A 20,178-nucleotide genomic window follows, 5' to 3' on the forward strand; every position below is an offset into this window, starting at 1 on the left:
GGCTAGTTTTTTGTATTTTTTTAGTAGAGACGGGGTTTCACTGTGTTAGCCAGGATGGTCTCGATCTCCTGACCTCGTGATCCACCCGTCTCGGCCTCCCAAAGTGCTGGGATTATAGGCTTGAGCCACCGCGCCCGGCTCTTCCAGCTTTTGAATATGAATTTTCCTCAACTTTCTTCTTTTTTAAATCTCCTCACTACATTCATTAACACAACTGTTTTCTATCAAATGGTCACATGACGCCTACATCATATGAGCACATAGGAAAAATTTAAATATACTTACTGTTGTTTTTTCCTGTCAGTGAAGTGATGCTCAATCTCCTAGCCGTGGTGGGTGACTTCTGCTGGGGTGGAGTCCGACACTGCTTTACTAGATCATCATCTGATGCTGATGTCATCAATTCTCCAATAAGAATTCTCTCCAGGCTCCCATCATCAATGCCTTTCCCCAGCCACCGTCCACATGGGAATCTGGTAGGACAGAAAACAAGTTTTTTATTTTTATTTTTATTTTGAGACAGGGTTCTCGTTCAGCCCCCTGAGTAGCTGGGACTACAGGTGTGCACCAACACACCTGGCTAATTTTTGTGTTTTTTTAGAGAGAAGGTCTCATTACATTGCCTAGGCTGGTCTTGAACTCCTGGCCTCAAGTGATCCTCCCATCTCAGTTTCCCAAAGTGTGGGGAGGATTACACAGGTGTGAGCCATTGCACCTGGTCAGAATATTTTCAAACTAGAAATTAATTTGGGAGGTAAGGCACAGAAGAAAAGAGGACAATGTTTCCACAGAGTAGTGTTGGCTGTGACTAGTGGAATCCAAGAGATCTTTTCCTCCTACTGAAATTATTTTAGGCTCTTTTTGATTTTCTTTTTTTCTGAGAGTTATATTAATCTTCCCAACACTTGTGGACTAATAGCAGCAAACATCTGTTGTGTTTTTTTTTTTTTTTTTTGAGACAGAGTCTCGCTTTGTTGCCCAGGCTGGAGTACAGTGGCGCGATCTTGGCTCACTGCAAGCTCTGCCTCCTGGGTTCACGCCATTCTCCTGCCTCAGCCTCCCAGTAGCTGGAACTACAGGTGCCCGCCACCTCGCCCGGCTAATTTTTTTTTTTGTATTTTTAGTAGAGACGGAGTTTCACCGTGTTAGCCAGGATGTTTTCGATCTCCTGACCTCGTGATCCACCCGCCTCGGCCTCTCAAAGTGCTGGGATTACAGGCTTGAGCCACCACGCCCGGCCCTACATCTGTTGTTTTAAAGTTTTTTGAGGCTGGGCATGGTGGCTCATGCCTATAATCCCAGCACTTTGGGAGGCCAAGGCGGGTGGATCACTTGAGGTTAGGAGTTAGAGACCAGCCTGGCCAATACAGTGAAACTCCATTTCTACTAAAAATACAGAAATTAGCCGGGTATGGTGGCGGGTACCTGTAATCCCAGCTACTTGGGAGGCTGAAACACGAGAACTGCTTGAACCTGGGAGGCAGAGGTTGCAGTGAGCCAAGATAGTGCCACTGCACTCCAGCCTGGGCAACAAGAGTTAAACTCTGTCTCAAAAAAAGAAAAAAAAAAGAAAAGAAAAAGAAAAAAAGTTTTTTGGGGGGCAATTTTGTATGACATAAACAAAAAAAAAAATTGTTCCCCTCCCCTGGAAAAAAAAAACCCTAAAATTCAGAAGGCAGTAGAAGAACTCAAACAATTCTTTTTTTTTTGAGATGGAGTTTCACCTTGTTGCCCAGGCTGGAGTGCAATGGCGCAATCTCGGTTCACTGCAATCTCCGCCTCCTGGGTTCAAGTGATTCTCCTGCCTCAACCTCCCAAGTAGCTGGGGTTACAGGCGTACGCCACCATGCCCCACTAATTTTTTTATTTAGTAGAGATGGGGTTTCACCATGTTCATCAGGCTGGTCTCAAACTCCTGACCTCAGGTGATCCACCCATCTTGGCCCCTCAAAGTGCTGGGATTACAGGCGTGAGCCACTGTGCCCAGCCTACAATTCTTAAACCTTTTCTTTTTTTTTTTTTTTTGAGACGGAGTCTCGCTCTGTCGCCCAGGCTGGAGTACAGTGGCCGGCTCTCAGCTCACTGCAAGCTCCGCCTCCCGGGTTCACGCCATTCTCCTGCCTCAGCCTCCCGAGTAGCTGGGACTACAGGCGCCGGCCACCACGCCCGGCTAGTTTTTGTATTTTTTAGTAGAGACGGGGTTTCACCGTGTTAGCCAGGATGGTCTCGATCTCCTGACCTCGTGATCCGCCTGTCTCGGCCTCCCAAAGTGCTGGGATTACAGGCTTGAGCCACCGCGCCCAGCCCTTAAACCTTTTCTTATCTGAAGAGTCTTAAAACAAAGAATTCTGAGTTCCCAAGGCCATTTACTTACCTGTATGTGTGTCCTGTGATTTCATTTCTGACCATGACACAATCCACTAGCCATTTGGCTAACAGTCCTGAGTTATCGTGACCAATCTGAACAGTGGTCAGCTTCCCCAAGTTCTGGCACTGTAGGGACAGGACCTCAGGTTATTTAGTACTCAATCCCATCCTGTTACATCTCAGCTTTACAGGTACTTTGGTTCCATCTAATTTAACAACTGCATAGACAAACCCTGAATAATGTATTCAGCTATGCACTAGAGAAATATATTCACATGTATTCCTTGCTCTCAGGGAGCTCCCACATAATGAGATAGGAGACATATGGACATTAACTACCAAATGAGGGGGACTGCACACAGTGCTAGATTAGAGATATAAAAAGTGCTAGAAGAACGCTGGGGAAAGAACAGTTACTTCTACTTGGGGAACCCACAAACAACATTGACACGGTGACTTGTGCCTTGAAGGATGAGAAGAATTTCAAAAAACAGGGAAAAGATGCTATTTAGATTTAGTTACAGAGAGGTCAAGAAAACAATTACAGATTTTAAAAATCACTGACACTGATATTCTTTTTTTTTTTTTTTTTTTTTTTTGAGACAGTCTCGCTCTGTTGCCCAGGCTGGAGTGCAGTGGCCGGATCTCAGCTCACTGCAAGCTCCGCCTCCCCGGTTTACGCCATTCTCCTGCCTCAGCCTCCCGAGTAGCTGGGACTACAGGTGCCCGCCACCTCGCCTGGCTAGTTTTTTTTTGTATTTTTTAGTAGAGACAGGGTTTCACCGTGTTAGCCAGGATGGTCTCAATCTCCTGACCTCGTGATCCGCCCGTCTCGGACTCCCAAAGTGCTGGGATTACAGGCTTGAGCCACTGCACCCAGCCGATATTCTTTCTTTAAAAAAAAATTTTTTTTTTGGGTACACAGTAGGTATATATATTTATAGGGTACATGAGATATTGACATTTTTCTGTTCCAATAAGATACTCAGGCAGAACTGACCTCAGACCTCATATACTAGAAGTCTTTGAAGCTATTTTTTAAAAGGCATAGCTATCAGTAAGTTCTCTTCACTGGCCCTTTGTGGACAAGTACAAAATAAAGCAATCATAATAGGAATAGTAAAAATGAATACTAATTAAATTCTGACTTCTAAAATCTGATAATGAAAAGATCACTGACCCCAACTATGTGCTGGATGAGAACATCAGAATTGTAAGTTCTTTTTTTGGTTAATTTTAAATTTTAATTTTTATGGGTACCTAGTAGATGTGTATATTTATGGATTAATTGAGATATTTCGATATAGGCATGCAATGCCTAATAACTGTATCAGGGTAAATGGGGTATCTGTCACCTCAAACATTTATCATTTGTGTGACAATCCAATTATACTCTTTTAGTTATTTTAAAATGTACAGGCCGGGCGCGGTGGCTCAAGCCTGTAATCCCAGCACTTTGGGAGGCCGAGACGGGCGGATCACGAGGACAGGAGATCGAGACCATCCTGGCTAACATGGTGAAACCCCGTCTCTACCAAAAAATACAAAAAACTAGCCGGGCGAGGTGGCGGGCGCCTGTAGTCCCAGCTACTCTGGAGGCTGAGGCAGGAGAATGGCGGGAACCCGGGAGGCGGAGCTTGCAGTGAGCTGAGATCCGGCCACTGTACTCCAGCCCCGGCGGCAGAGCGAGACTCCGTCTCAAAAAAAAAAAAAATAAATAAATAAATAAATAAATAAAATGTACAGTTAAATTATTTTTGACTATAGTCACCCTGTTGTGCTAGTGAATACTAGGTCTTATTCACTCTATTTTTTTGTATCCATTAGAACTACGAGTTTTTTTCTTTTCTTTTTGAGACGGAGTTTCACTCTTATCGCCCAGGCTGGAGTGCAATGGTGCAATCTCAGCTCACCGCAACCTTCGCCTCCCGGGTTCAAGCGATTCTCCTGCCTCAGCCTCCTGAGTAGCTGGGATTGCAAGCATGTGCCACCATGCCCGGCTAATTTTTGTGTTTTTAGTAGAGATGGGGTTTCTACATGTTGGTCAGGCTGGCCTTGAACTCCCGACCTCAGGTGATCTGCCCTCCTTGGCCTCCCAAAATGCTGGGATTACAAGCGTGAGTCACTGAGCCCGGCCAGAGCTACGAGTTCTTAAAGCACTTTATTCTTTGTAGCTCAGTGAGAAGGTATCACCATACTCTAGCTTAGGGATGATGGCATCTTGAATTAGTTGTACAGCAGAGATGGAAAGAAGTAGGTAGACATGAGAGAGACAGCTTAGAAATGGCGATGGGGTTTTTAACGTAGTTCCATTATTGGTAGATGAAGAAAAGCCAAGGGTTTTAATATTTTATATACAGGTGGCTTTGAGTCTACTACATGGATAAGGCCAAACTGGGCTCCTGGGGAAGAGGGGTGGTATCATGACTCTAAGTGGAAACTGCTATTTCGAGACCCCAAGGAACATGAGAATGGGACATTCAGTTAGTACCATTTCCTTCCTCAAACACAACAGTTATTTGTCCTCTTCCTCCACCAAGATCAACCTGCGTACAGGCTTAACCACATGGAACTATCTCACCAAGTAAGACCTGAAAATTGACTACAATATTAAAAGGTTGTTTGTTTTGTTTTTTGAGACAGTCTCACTCTGTCATCCAGGCAGGAGCACAGCGACACAATCTTGGCTCACTACAACCTCTGTCTCCTGGGCTCAAGTGACCTCAGCCTTGCAAGTACCCGGACTACAGGTGCATGCCACCATGCCCAGCTAATTTTTGTATTTTCTGTAGAGATGGGGTCTCACTATGTTGCCCAGGCTGGTTGTCTCAAACTCCTGGGCTCAAGCAATCTGCTTGCCTTGGTCTCCCAAAGTGTTGAGATTATAGGCATGACTCACTGCGCCTGGCCAAAAGGCATTTTTATAGAATCACTCTATAAATGTCACCATGTGGTCTAAAATCTGTAAGCAGACGCTTGAACCCAAGAGGTGGGGGTTACAATGAGTGGAGATCACACCACTGCACTCCAGCCTGGGCGAAAGAGCAAGACTCTGTCTCAAAAAAATAAAAATAAATAAAAAATAAAATAAAATCCATAAGCGTGAATATCAGCTCTCCTGTCCTTTTGCCAAAGGATGACCAGGTTGGGGCAGAAAGCATTTTACAGCAGGGAAGAGAACCACTGTGGGGAAAACATTTATTTGAATATTTCCTGCTTGCTAGGATCTGTGCTAGGCCCTGAAAATAATGGGAGAAGACTTGGAAAGCCTCAAAGCACACCACAAGTGAAAAACAGAGCTTAACAATGAAAATGGAAAACAAAAACAAATTAGTATAAGCTGCTTAAGACAATTTTTGACATATAATCACAAAAATGATCCTGCACGCTTTGAATGTTCCTCTGTTTTGTTTGATTCAAGGAAAAATGAAAAAGCCAGACAGAATCCATCTGTAAAACTACACATGATACATTCTGCTAGGAAAGGTTAACACCTACCTCAAAGGTCATTTCGAGGAGGTTTTTGGGAATCTGCATCACTCCTGTGTCTCCTAGCTCTCCTGATACACAGATCCAAGGGTTTGATGTGATTATTGCATTGCTCAGCTTTTTGATTGGGATGATCACTGACCTATATGGAATCACTGAAAGAAAAATGCAGAAACTAATAAAAAAGTGGGAATAAAATTCTCCTTGTAACAATATATTAAGAACTCTATTGGTTTTCATTGATAATTTGCTTTTTATGATCTATCAAGATGTACTTACATGAAAAGTTGATATCAAAACCTTTCAGTCTAGAAAGATGAGATCTAGTTTGCAAACCAGAAGTTTCAATACTTGCAGCAGTGGTTTTCACAGCATGTATATCATCATGTATGTATGATGCATATATCACCATTAAGTGTATGAACAATCTCAAGCATTAGTACCAGAATACCTAAAGATATGAACATTGACTGTGTATATTGCGTTTTTCATTGCTTAAATTTTCTTAAAAATTAATTCTGTACCAAAATTGAGTAGAAATGAACATGATTACTGATATGGTTTTATATAAAAAGAGGGGTGGATGACTTCTTGGACAGTACTGTTTCTTGGGCAATGCTTTAAACCACTGCATTTCAGAACTTTCCCGTCCCAAGCTTACAGAACAATATGCAAAAACCACAAATAATAAACAACGGCACCTCCACTCTGGACATACCGTGAAGTCTATAAACCACAACTTGGAAAGCTATTAAGGTGACTCAGGTGCAAGAGAAGCCTGGGGAGGCTCTTCCACAGACACACCACTAGATGTCACTGCCCTATTACTGCCCTTTGCTCAAATGTGGAAGCACAAGAGGTCAGACATTACGCATGTCCTCCCTTCTTTTTTTTTTTTTTTTTTTGAGACAGTCTCGCTCTTGTTGCCCAGGCTGGAGTGCAATGGTGCAATCTCGGCTCACTGCAACCTCTGCCTCCCAGGTTCAAGTGATTCTCCTGACTCTGCCTCTTGAGTTAGCTGGGATTACAGGCGCCTGCCACCACACCCAGCTAATTTTTGTACTGTTAGTAGAGAGATGGGGTTTCACCATGTTGGCCAGGATGGTCTCCAACTCCTAACTTCAGGTGATCCACCCGCCTCGGCCTCCCAAAGTGCTGGGATTAGAGGCGTGAGCCACTGCGCTCATCCCTCCCTTCTCTTTTTAAAAAATAGGGACAGGGCTGGGCATGGTGGTTCAGGACTGTTATCACAGCACTTTGGATGGTAAAGGCAGGTGAATTACTTGATGTCAGGAGTTTGAGACTAGCCTGGCCATCATGGTGAAACCCCATCTCTACTAAAAATACGAAAAAAAAATTAGCTGGGTGTCGTGGTGTGCACCTGTAATCCCAGCTACTTGGGAGGCTGAGGCAGGAGAATTGCTTGAACCTGGGAGGCAGAGGTTGCGGTGAGCCGAGATTGCACCACTGCACTCCAGCCTGGGCAACAGAGTGAGACTCTGTCTCAAAAAAATAAAATAAAAAAATAAAAAAGAAAAAAGAAAATGGCTGGGTGTGGTGGCTCACGCCTGTAATCCCAGCACTTCGGGAGGCCGAGGTGGGTAGATCACAAGGTCAGGAGTTCGAGACCAGCCTGACCAACATGGTGAAACCCCGTCTCTACTAAAAATACAAAAATTAGCCAGGTGTAGTGGCACACACCCGTAATCCCAACTACTTAGGAGGCTGAGGCAGGAGAATCGCTTGAACCCAGGAGGCAGAGGTTGCAGTGAGCCAAGATCACGCCATTGCACTCCAGCCTAGGCAACAGGAGTGAAACTCCGTCTCAAAAAAAAAAAAAAAGAAATGGGGACGGGCCAGGCACGGGAGCTCATGTCTGTTATCCTTCCTAGCAACTTGGGAGGCTGAGGTGGGCAGATCACTTGTGCTCAGGAGTTCAAGATCAGCCTGGGCAACAAAGTGAGACCTTGTCTCTATAAAAAATAAAAAAATAATAATTAGCCAGGCCTGGTGGTACACACTTGTAGTCCCAGCTACTCAGGAGGATGAGGAGGGGCGATCCCTTGAGCCAGGGAGGTCAAGGATGCAGTGAACTCTGATCCCACCACTGCACTCCAGTCTGGGCAACAGAGTGAGACCCTGTCTCAAAACAAAAAGGGGGGAGATGGCTTAAGCACATAAGCATTTTTGTCCATCACAGCCATACATTTCTGGTTTTCTGTTTGTTGGTTTTCTGGAGACAGGATCTAGCTCTGTCACCCGGTCTGAAGTGCAGCAGCCCAATCAGCGTTTACTGTAGCACTGACCTCTGGGGCTCATCCACTTCAGCCTCCCCAGTAGCTGGGACTATAGGTGCATGCTACCACACCTGGCTAACTTTATTTATTTAGAGATAGAGTTTCGCTCTTGTCGCCCAGGCTGGAGTGTAGTGGCATGTTCTTGGCTCACTGCAACCTCTGCCTCCTGGATTCAAGTGATTCTCCAGCCTCAGCCTCCCAAGTAGCTGGGATTACAGGCGTCTGCCACCTTGCCTGGCTAATTTTTGTATTTTTAGTAGAGAAGGGGTTTTGATACAGCCAGCCCCTAGCTAACTTTTTAATTGTTCTTTTGTTGAGACAGGGTCTCATTATTTTGCCCAAGCTGGTCTTGAACGGGACTCAAGTGATCCTCTTGCCTTGGCCTCTCAAAGCGTTGGGACTCCAGGCATGAGCCACTGCACCTGGCCTGTTTTGAAATTTTGAAATTTTTTTTTGAGACAGGGTCTCGCTCTGTCACCCAGGGTAGAGTATAGTGGCACGATCTCAGCTTACTGCAATCTCCATCTCCTAGGCTCAAGTGATCCTCCCACTTCAGCCTCCCAAGTAGCTGGGACCAGAGGTGTGCATCACTACACCCAGCTATTTTTTTGTAGTTTTAGTAGAGACAGGGTTTTGTCATGCTGCCCAGGCTGGTCTCAAACTCCTAAGCTCAAGAGATCTGCCCACCTTGGCCTCCCAAAGTGTTAAGATTACAGGCATGAGCCACCTGCCATGTATGTATGTATATATGTGTACATGTATTTATTTTTGAGACAGAGTTTCACTCTGTCTCCCAGGCTGGAGTGCAGTGGTGCAATCTCGGCTCACTGCAACCTCTGCCACCCGGGTTCAAGCAATTCTCCTGCCTCAGTCTCCAAAGAAGATGGGAATACAGGGACCTGGCACTGTGCCTGACTAATTTTTGTACTTTTAGTAGAGGCGGGGTTTCATAATCTTGGCCAGACTGGTCTTGAACTCCTGACCACGTGATCTACCGACCAATGCCTCCCAAAATGCTGGGATTACAGGTGTGAGCCACCGCACCCAGTCACTATTTATTTATTTTTTGAGAAGGAGTCGCTGTCATGCCCAGGTATGAGTGCAGTGGGGCGATTTCAGCTTACTGCAACCTCTGCCTCCCGGGTTCAAGCGATTCTCCTACGTCAGTCTCTGGAGTAGCTGGGATTACAGGCGTGCGCCCAAAATGCCCAGCTAATTTTTGTACTTTTAGTAGAGACAAGGTTTCCCCATGTTGGCCAGGCTGGTCTCGACCTCCTGACCCCAGATGATCCGCCGCCTCGGCCTCCCAAAGTGCTAGGATTACAGGTGTGAGCCACCATGCCCAGCCTGTTTGTTTAAAGTAGGGTAGAATCAATATTTTTTGTTGTCATCCTTGGGATTTCTGCCCATTTGATCATAAGAGGGGGTGTTAAAAGCCCTCCTTGAAAGATCCACAAGTAGGATGAAAAACATTTACTGAAGAAGATGCCTAGATACAGCCTCACAGTATGAGTTCATGGTTCAGTGCACTCTTAGATGAGGAAAACAAATGAAATAAATGGCTCATTTCCCTAATTTTACATAAAATACTTTATGTTAGGTGAATAGTCTCCCTTTGTGTCCTTTTATTTTGGCTTTAGGATAGGAAAATGTCAGAGAACAGGCCATACTTTCATGGTTTAGTAATCATCAGCATCAAATGGGTTTTGAAACTGAAAGCAGAAGAGGTTAGTGTAAGACTTTATTTTAGGTGCCAGAGGCTTCTCTCATTTCTTGCATTGATAGGATAAGAAAATCTGCAGAAAAAAGGCATGTTTAGGGTCAGCAGTTCTGTGGCTGCAAAAGGCCCACAGATGCACAACGGTGATTTCATAGTTTAAGAATGAAAAAGCAACATGATTAAATTTAAAAATTTCTTTCATGAAGAATTCCTCAAATTGAAAGAATTACTCAGATGAAGAGACATCTACAGATATAAGGAGGATCTTAGGACTCCTCTACTGCTATTTCTTCTTATTTATTTAGAGACAGAGTCTCACCCTGTTACCCAGGCGTGATCTTGGCTCACTGCAACCTCTGCCTCTCGGGTTCAAGTGATTCTGCCACATCAGCCACCTGAGTAGCTGGGACTACAAGCATGTGCCACCACGTCTGGCTAATTTTTATATTTTTTGGTAGAGATGAGGTTTCACCATGTTGACCAGGTCAGTCTCGAATTCCTGATCTCACGTTATCTACTGCCTTGGCCTCCCAAAGTGCTGGGATTACAGGTGTGAGCCACTGTGCCTGGCCTCTTCGATTTTAAAACTGTATATAACGTTTTAGTTTCTTATACCTGCAGTAACCTAATCAATGCCTTGACAGGCATTACAGGCTGGCCTAATCCCCATTCCAATTCCCTTTTCTGCCATTACCAGAGACTGGAAAGCCAAAACCTACATAATTCTGGTCAGTGAAATGTTAGTGATATTTATTGAGATTTTTTGGAAAATCATGTCTTTCTAGCACAGATCCTGCCCCTCCTTGGCACTCTCTCCTTCCTGCTGGAAGGTATACCGAGAACAGCCATGTTGAAACCATGAGGTAACTAGCACACACAGAGCATGTCTAAGGGGAAAAAGACAATGAGCCTGGGTCCGTGACAGCACTGCCCACTGCCTACTTTGAGACCTTTATTATGTAAGTGAAATCATTAAGCTGTAAACTACTGGTTTTCAAGTTTCTGATACTTGCAGCTAAATGCAATTCCTAATTGATACAAGTAAAAATTCTCCAAAGTAAGGAAGAGGACCCACTGCAAATAAGAATTAGCAATGAAGGAAAGAATAAACGCTATCATTCAGCTTTCTATAAAAAATACATTTCTTGGCCAGGCTCGGTGGTTCACGCCTATAATCCTAGCACTTTGGGAGGCTGAGGCGGGTGGATCACCTGAGGTCGGAAGTTTGAGACCAGCCTGGCCAACATGGTGAAACCCTGTCTTCACTAAAAACACAAAAATTAGCCGGGCATGGTGACACACACCTACATATAGGCTTGTGATTTCGGAGGCTAACGCAGGAGAATCGCTTGAACCCAGGAGGCGGAGGTTGCACTCCAGCCTGGGTGACAGAGCCAGACACCATCTCAAAAAAACCAAAAACAACAACAAAATCTCCAGGTCAAGCGTGGTGGCTCATGCCTGTAATCCCAGCACTTTGGGAGGCTGAGGCAGGTGGGTCACTTGAGGTCAGGAGTTCAAGACCAGCCTGGCCAACATGGTGAAACCCCATCTCTACTAAAAATACAAAAATTAGCCAGGTGTGGTGGGGCGTGCCTGTAATCCCAGCTACTCAGGAGGCTGAGGCACAAGAATCCCTAGAACCCAGGAGGTGAAGGCTGCGGTGAGCTGAGATCGTGCCACTGAACTCCAGCCTGGGTGATGGAGTGCGACTCTGTCTCAAAAAAAAAAAAAATCTCCAATCAGCATTTCCTTCCAAAGTTGAATGATGTCCAATTATATAAGTTTATTATTGTTACACAGTTACTTTGAACTTATGTGTTAAGATATTGGAATATTTACTTAATAAAACATTCCTTTTCACATCTGTTGTAGGTAACATTTCCTATCAAAGACTGGGTCTCTTGGGAAGCAATCTCTGAGTCAGAAATTAGCATGCACAATGCTGCTCCTGGGACCAACATGTGAGAAGGAAAGCAGGATAGGTTAAGCAAGATGTTAAGCTTCAACGCAGTCTCAATGAAGTTCTCATCTATCTAACCTCCATGGTGAGCTCCCGGACAGCCCTTTGTTCAGTCATGGGATGCTGGCTGGCACTGACATAAGGGATCATCTTGTGAGGTACTTTTCTTCAGTAAGGCATTCTCCACAGCCTGACAGTCAAGGGTTTCCTGTAGCACTCCTAGCATTTAGGGAATATCCTTTATTCCTAAACAGAGATCTGGGGGTATGTCACAATGTCACGTATACTACGGCATATCTTGCTTTAAAAAACATAAACGCTTTTATTCCATTAGCCACCTCAGTAACCCTTAACAGTCAATTCTCTAGACTTACTGATAGTGGTGAACACACTGGTGAAGCAGAAATAGTCCACAGCATTGAGAGAAAGAAGGTGGTAAAGAAACTGCTCTCTTTCTTCTTCACAACGTAGAAAAGCGTATCGCTTATAAAGCTTCCTAGGAAAGGGTAAGACAAACACAAGACAGTAGTATGAAAGAAAAAAAAAAAACAAAAGACAGTAGTATCATGTATTTTTCATTATGTCTTTTTTTTTTAAAGACAGAGTTTTTCTCTTTTTGCCCAGGCTGGAGTGCAATGGTGCAATCTCAGCTCACTGCAACCTCCACCTCCTGGGTTCAGGTGATTCTCCTGCCTCAGCCTCATGGGTAGCTGGGATTACAGACATGTGCCACCACGCCAGGCTAATTTTTGTATTTTCAGTAGGGATGGGGTTTCAACATGTTGGCCAGGCTGGTCTCAAACTCCTGACCTCTGGTGATCCATCTGCCTCTGCCTCCCAAAGTGCTGGGATTACCGGTGTGAGCCACTGGACCCGGCCATTTTTTCTTCTTTTGTTTCTTTCCCATTATGTCTTCTTTTTTCCAAGATGGGATCTCGCGATATTGCCCAGGCTGGTCTTGCACTCTTGGACTCAAGTGATCCTTCTGCCTCAGTCTCCCAAAGTGTTGGGATTATAGGCATGAGCCACTGGGCCTGGCCCTCATTAAGCCTTGACTAAAAATAAATAGCTCCTCTTAGACAAACACCTTTAATCTTGAAAAAATAGATTCATATCTATTTCAATTCATAAAATGGATATATAAACAGTTAATAAAACACTTTTAACCTAATGAGTAATTAAGAAAAAAATGCATCTATTTTATCAAACTAATAAAGACTTAAAAGTGATGACCAGTGTTGACAAGGAAGAAATGAATGCCATTCTCACAGTTGGTGGGACTGAAAATTTCAGGAAAGCAATTCAGGTAACAATTATTTTATTTTATTTTTATTTATTTATTTATTTTTGAGACAGAGTCTCGCTCTGTCGCCCAAACTGGAGTGCAGTGGCCGGATATCAGCTCAGTAACAATTATTTTAAACCAATCATACCCTTTGACTCATCAATTCCACTTTTAGGACTCAGTCCTAAAGATACAGATGAAATGGGGAAAAGATTTCATTAAACAGCTACATTTAAGCGCTTTCCCAAGTGTTTTATAGGTATTAATACATTTCATTCTCACTCTATGAGATAAGTCTATCAGTGCCTTTTTTATTTTTATTTTTTTGAGATGAGGTCTTGTTCTGTCACCGAGGTCACGGTAGTGCAGCGCCGACTTAGTAACAGCTCACTGCAGCCTCGACCTCCTGGGCTTGAGTGTGCCTCCGACCTCAGCCTCCCAAGTTGCTGGGACCACAAGTACATGCTACCACGCCCAGCTAATTTTTTATTTTTAGTAGAGATGGGGTCTCACTATATTGCCCAGGCTGGTCTTGAACTCCTAGGCTCAAGCAATCCTCCCACCTTGGCCTCTCAAAGTGCTGGGATTACAGGAGTGAGCCACCAGACCCAGCCTAGTGTCATTTTACAGATGGGGAAAAGAGAGGTACAGGAAAGTTAAATACCTTGTCCAAGGTCATTCAAACACTAAATAGGGAAGGCAATATTTGAACACAAGCATTCAGACCTCAGAGTTTAAACTCTTGTGATACGGTGAAATGTTTATGGTATACTGTTAAGCTAATAAAAAGGATGATATTGAATTGCAAATATAGTATATCTTAATAAGAGAACATGCATAGGAGAAAAGTACAGAAGAAAATGTGAAATATTTAGTGTTCTTTATACAGCAGGATCATAAGTGGTTATCATTTTCCTCTTTGTACTTTGGCCACTATGAGCATAAATCACTTTTTGTTTTTTGGGACAGAGTTTCACTCTTATTGCCCAGGCTGGAGTGCAATGGCACAATCTCGGCTCACTGTAACCTCTCGTCTCCCAGGTTCAAGTGATTCTCCTGCCTCAGCCTCCCAAGTAGCTGGGATTACAGGCATGTGCCACCACGCCCGGCTAATTTTGTATTTGTAGTAGAGATTGGGTTTCTCTATGTTGGTCAGGCTAGTCTTGAACTCGTGATCTCTGGTGATCCGCCCGCCTCAGCTTCCCAAAGTGGTAGGATTACAGGTGTGAGCCACCGTACCCAGCCTTTTTTCAAGTGATTCTCCTGTCTCCCCTCCCGAGTAGCTGAGATTACAGACATGCGCCACCACACCCAGCTAATTTTTGTATTTTTAGTAGAGACGGGGTTTCACCATGTTGGCCAGGATGATCTCGATCTCCTGACCTTATGATCCGCCCACCTTGGCCTCCCAAAGTGCTGGGATTACAGGTGTGAGCCACTGTGCCTGGCCAGTAACTTTTTATAATTGGAAAAAACAAACAAACAAAAATGCCAGTTTTAAGAAAACAAGGTCAGATTCACAGGCTGTATGTGACACTTCATTCTTTATCAAACTTACTCTTTGGACATTAAGAATCATCTGAAAATGCTCCAGGGGGTATGTAATCCAAGTGTGATATGTACAAATACAAAACTACAAAAAGCACTGGGTTACTACAATGGGACTCTAATAGACTGTCATGTCTGAGGTCTTTGTTGAATTCTCTGCCTAACTTTGCTCCTGAGAAGTCAAAGTTCTTAGCCTTCAAATTAGCACTAATGTAAACATAAGGGCAATATATTTCATCCAAGACAGCTTTGCTTGTTTTGTTTTTTGGAGACAGAGTCTCACTCTGTTGCCCAGGTTAGAGTGCAGTGGCACAACCTTGGCTCAAGTGATTCTCCTGACTAAGCCTCTAAGTAGCTGGGAATACACGTGCATGCCACCATGCCCGACTAATTTTCGTATTTTTTGTAGAGACAGGGTTCTGCCATGTTGGCTAGGCTGGTCTCAAACTCTTGACTTCAAGTGATCTGCCCACCTTGGCCTCCCAAAGTGTTGGGATTACAGGTGTGAGCCACTGCACTTGACCTCGAAGAGGGTTTCTTGATAGAGTAAACAGAAGAAATTAAAACGGTTAACAATTAATTGACATGTACTTGACTGGTTTCCTGGGTCTAAATCAGTGGCCCCCAACCTTTTTGGCACCAGGGACCAGTTTCATGGAAGATAATTTTCCCATGGCTGTTGCAGGGGCCGGGGAGGGGGAGGTGGATTCAGAATAAAATTATTGCACCTCAGATCATCAGTCATTAGAGTCTCATAAGGAGCACGCAACCTAGATCCCTCACATGCACAGTTCGCAATAGGGTTTGTGCTCCTCTGAGAATCTAATGCTGCTGATCTGACAGGAGGTGGAGCTTAGGCGGTAATGCTTGCTTGCCTTCAGCTCATCTCCTGCTGTGCAGCCCTGGTTCCTAACAAGCCACAGACCAGTACTGGTCCATGGCCCAAGGGCTGGGAACCCTTGCTCTAAACTGCTGAATGCAAGGCTCTCAGAAGAAGCCCTTTACTGGGACCTCCTCACAGAACTTTTTTATTTTTTCTTTTTTTACTCCAGGTTTTATCTGTGTATTTTACAATATAATATAAGGTTTATATAAATTTAACCTATCTTTTGGATGTTACTGTCAGCTTGTGTGAACTAGCTAGCTTTCTGCCTGATTCTGGCAGGGCTTTTTCTTTTTTTTTTTGAGACAGTCTCGCACTGTCGCCCAGACTGGAGCGCAGTGACGCGATCTCGGCTCACTGCAACCTCCACCTCCCAAGTTAAAGTGATTCTCCTGCCTCAGCCTCCTGAATAGCCATGACTACAGGTGTGCGCCACCATGCCCTGCTAATTTTTGTATTTTTTGTAGAGATGGGGTTTCACCATGTTACCCAAGCTGGTCTTGAATTCCTGGACTCAAGTGATCCACCCACCTTGGCCTCCCAAAATGTTAGGATTACAGGCAACAGCCACCACTCCCAACTGCAATCTGGCCTTTGGCTGTTATATTTGGTGTGTCCTCCCTGAAACTATCAAGTATTACATCAAGACAGAGTTCTCAAAGCACATGCCTGTTAGATAAAGAAGAATGCACGTGCACAGGAAACAGCACTTCATACTGAAGAAGCCAGTTTGTCAGTTTACGCAACTTGCTTTGTATGCACAAGGGTATAGAAACAGAATTGTATAGAAACAGAAATGTATCAAAGATGGTATCTTACTTGGTGAGTGGTTGGTTAGAAAGCAACTGCTTAAGATGCTGGGACAAGAGCTTCTTTTCTAGAGACAGTCTTATCCATGCCCGAGCTCGTCCAACATCAGTCTTGATCTCACTCATGTTTTGAATATGCCTAAAGAATAGTGGTAACAGCAAAGATGTAGATCTTAAGAATAACGCTGACTAGAAAAGAAGTAAAGAGTGAACAGTACTGGGCACAGAAAGGTTATTTTATACTTAAAGGGAGCAGTCGATAACATACAATTGATGTTGATTAAATCTTTGAAGGTTCCATCTGAATCATGAAGTTAGTCTCACATCATAATTGCCATTACAACACAAGCACACAGACAATGTCATAAGATAAAGCATTTAACACTCATTCACTCTTTCAAGCTTTATTATGTCCTTGCTGAAGACTCATAGATACCTGTAAATAAGCATTTGGTTATTCCTGATTCTCAAAAAAAAGTAATGAAACAGGGTGAATACTTAAGTTGCTTTTCAAAGTGACTGTTCTATAGCATAATTAAATATCAGCTACAACTTTAATCCACTGAATTACTTTTCAAGTTGCACTGGACAACATACGGAAAATATGAAATCTTACGTTCTATGGCATTAGAGAAAATAAGCCAGACTGCATTGATAATCTTTAATTGGCTAATAATTTTTAAATATTTAAAAATACAGGATCTCGCTACGTTGCCCAGGATGGTCTCAATCTCTTGGTCTCAAATGATCCTCTTCCCTCAGCCTCCCAAAGTGCATGACCCACTGCACTCGGATCTTATGATATTGCTTTAAACCCACACATTGTAAGGGTTAAGTATTGTACCTAAAATATTTAAAAGATAAAAGCCTCTGCCTTCCTCATTCAATAAATCTGTGTTAGGTATCTTGATGTCTTCTAATGATTTCTTAACAGTAATTGCAAGTGATGATTCTCAGATCTGTATTTGCTTCAAACTAAGTCTAGCTGATGCAACTGTTCCGCCACATATCCTGCCATTATTTGCAGATTTTTTCTTCTGTATCGGTGGGCAGCAGGTATTTAAGGGAGTTTTAAAAACTGAAAAGAAGAAGCTATAAAATAGTTTAGGATGGGCACAATGGCTCAAATCTGTAATCCCAGCCCTTTGGGAGGCCGAGGCGGGAGAATCACTTGAGCCCAGGAGTTCAAGGCCAGCCTGGGCAACATTAGACCCCATTTTGGCTGGGTACGGTGGTTCACGCCTGTAATCCCAGCACTTTGGGAGGCCGAGGCGGGTGGATCACGAGGTCAGATCGAGATCATCCTGGCTAACATGGTAAAATCCTGTCTCTACTAAAAACACAAAAAATTCGCCAGGAATGGTGGCACATGCCTGTAGTCTCAGCTACTCAGGAGGCTGAGGGAGGAGAATTACTTGAACCTGGGAGGCAGAGGTTGCAGTGAGCTGAGATCGTGACACTGCACTCCAGCCTGGGCAACAGAGTGAGACTCCATCTCAAAAAAAAAAAAAAAAACCTTGTCTCTAGTGAAAATCAAAAAAATTAGCTGGGTGTGGTGGCAGGTGCCTGTAATTCCAGCAACTTGGGAGGCTGAGGCAAAAGGATTGCTTGAGCCTGGGAAGTTGAGGCTGCAGAGAGTGGCGATTTCACCACCAAACTCCAGCCTGGGTGACAAAGCAAGACGCTGTTGCTAAAGTAAAATAAAATAAAAAAATTTAGAGATGCTTTAAAACTCTTCTCAGCTGCATCTTCCATTTGAATTTAATGTCAGGAAACAATACAATGGTATAAAAATAAAATAAATGAAACCATAAAAATGCTTTCTTCAGAATTACATAAGCCAAAAATACACATAGCCATAATTATTTGAGCAATTTAGTTAAAAGCCACAAAATACTTCAAAGTTATCATCACATGCTAACACATGTATTAATAACAAATACCTCATGTCCTGGATAAGAGAGACCCTGAGTGTTGGCAACATAACTCCTGACTCAGATTTTCTTCTTTCTGGTCCAAGGGCAACTATGTAGAAAAATACCAGCAAAATATTAGAAAAGTAATAAAAAATATACATGGTTCATACTAAATACTTTGAAACTGCTTTGATAAGAAAAAATTTTAACAATTTATATCATCTAGCCCAAAATGTCAAAGAACAAATTTTAAAGAAAATAGAGTCTTGCTCTGTCACTGAGTTTGGAGTGCAGGGTGCAGTGGTGTCATTGTGGCTCACTGCAGCCTTGACCTCCTGGGCTCAAGCAATCCTCCCAACGTAGCCCTGTCCAGAGTAACTGGGATTAAAGGTGTGCACCACCACACATGGCTCATTTTAAAAATTTTTTGTAGAGACGGGGGTCTTCCTATGTCTGGGCTATTTTATTAACACAGTCAATCAGCTATTTTCTTTTCTTTTTTTTTTTTTTTTTTTTTTTAGATGGAGCTTTGCTCGTTGCCTAGGCTGGAGTGCAATGGTGCGATCTCAGCTCACCGCAACCTCCACCTCCCGTGTCCAAGTGATTCTCCCACCTCAGTCTCTCAAGTAGCTGGGATTATAGGCATGCACCACCATACCCGGCTAATTTTTTTGTATTTTTAGGACAGACAGGGTTTCTCCATGTTGGTCAGGCTGGTCTCAAACTCCCAATCTGAGGTGATCCACCTGCCTTGCCCTCCCAAAGTGCTGGAATTACAGACATGAGCCACTGTTGCCCAGACCCAGCTGTTTTCTTTCTATGTAATCTGAAACTGCTTTTGGAAATTTTAAACGAATCACAAAAGACCACCTAGCAAACGATGCAATGTGTACAAATTCTGGCCATGAGGACCAGGCACTTTTTTTTTTTTTTTTTTTAACATAGTCTTGCTGTTGCCCAGGCTGAAGTGCAGTGGTGTGATCTTGGCTCACTGCAACCTCTGCCTCCTTGGTTCAAGCAATTCTCATGCCTCAGCCTCCCAAGCAGCTGGGACTACAGGCATGCGCCACCACGCCCAGCTAATTTTTGTATTTTTTAGTAGAGATGGGGTTTCACCATGTTGACCAGCTGGTCTTGAACTCCTGAACTCAAGTGATCCACCCGTCTTGGTCTCCCAAAGTGCTGAGAATACAGGTGTTAGCCACCATGCCCGGCCAGTTACTTTCTAGTTACTCGTTCTAATAGCTCTAGATAATTACATGAAAGCAATGTATATAAATTAAGCTACTAAAAATGTGAAACATCTCTGGGCTCATGAATTGAAGTCGCACAATTAAACTCTTGAAGAGTGAAAAAAAATCCTGTGTGCGGTAGCTCAGTTCTGGAATCCCAACACTTTGGGAGGCCAAGGCAGGAGGATTACTTGAGCCCACGACTTCAAGATCAGCCTGGGAAACATAGGGAGACCAGCCTGGACTACATAGAAAGACCCCGGTTTTGCAAATAATTATATGGGTTTGGACAATGGGAAGCTAAATATATATATATGTCTTTTTTTCAATTAGCTTTTTTTTTGGTTTTTGTTAGCTGAGCATGGTGGTGTTCACCTGTAGTACCCGTTGCTTGGAAGGCTGAGGTAGGAGGATCACCTGAGCTTACCACTGCACTCCAGCCTGGGCAACAGAATGAGATTGTCTCTAAAAAAACAACAACAAAAAAAAAGAGGCCGGGCACAGTGGCTCACGCCTGTAATCCCAACACTTTGGGAGGCCAAGGTGGACAGATCACGAGGTCAGGAGATCAACACTACCCTGGCTAACATGGTGAAACCCCATCTCTACTAAAAAATAGAAAAAATTAGCTGGGCTTGGTGGCAGGCGCCTGTAGTCCCAGCTACTCAG

General features: G+C 43.7%; 1 protein-coding gene across 2 annotated transcripts in view; it reads right to left on the reverse strand.

Moving 5' to 3' along the window:
* The window catches only part of DENND5B (DENN domain containing 5B), a 215,925-nt gene that overhangs the window by 17,233 nt on the left and 178,514 nt on the right, over nucleotides 1-20,178 (reverse strand). For both annotated transcript variants that reach the window (XM_023208973.2, XM_023208972.2), the window contains 6 exons: nucleotides 18,305-18,386; nucleotides 16,372-16,500; nucleotides 12,211-12,332; nucleotides 5,866-6,011; nucleotides 2,375-2,493; nucleotides 286-473 (listed from right to left, as the gene is read on the reverse strand). In XM_023208973.2, coding sequence (XP_023064741.1) covers nucleotides 286-473; nucleotides 2,375-2,493; nucleotides 5,866-6,011; nucleotides 12,211-12,332; nucleotides 16,372-16,500; nucleotides 18,305-18,386 — 786 coding nt within the window. The remainder of the gene's footprint in view (nucleotides 1-285; nucleotides 474-2,374; nucleotides 2,494-5,865; nucleotides 6,012-12,210; nucleotides 12,333-16,371; nucleotides 16,501-18,304; nucleotides 18,387-20,178) is intronic.

This window comes from Piliocolobus tephrosceles, chromosome 10 (genome assembly GCF_002776525.5).
Source record: "Piliocolobus tephrosceles isolate RC106 chromosome 10, ASM277652v3, whole genome shotgun sequence".
NCBI classification, from domain to species: Eukaryota; Metazoa; Chordata; class Mammalia; order Primates; family Cercopithecidae; genus Piliocolobus; species Piliocolobus tephrosceles.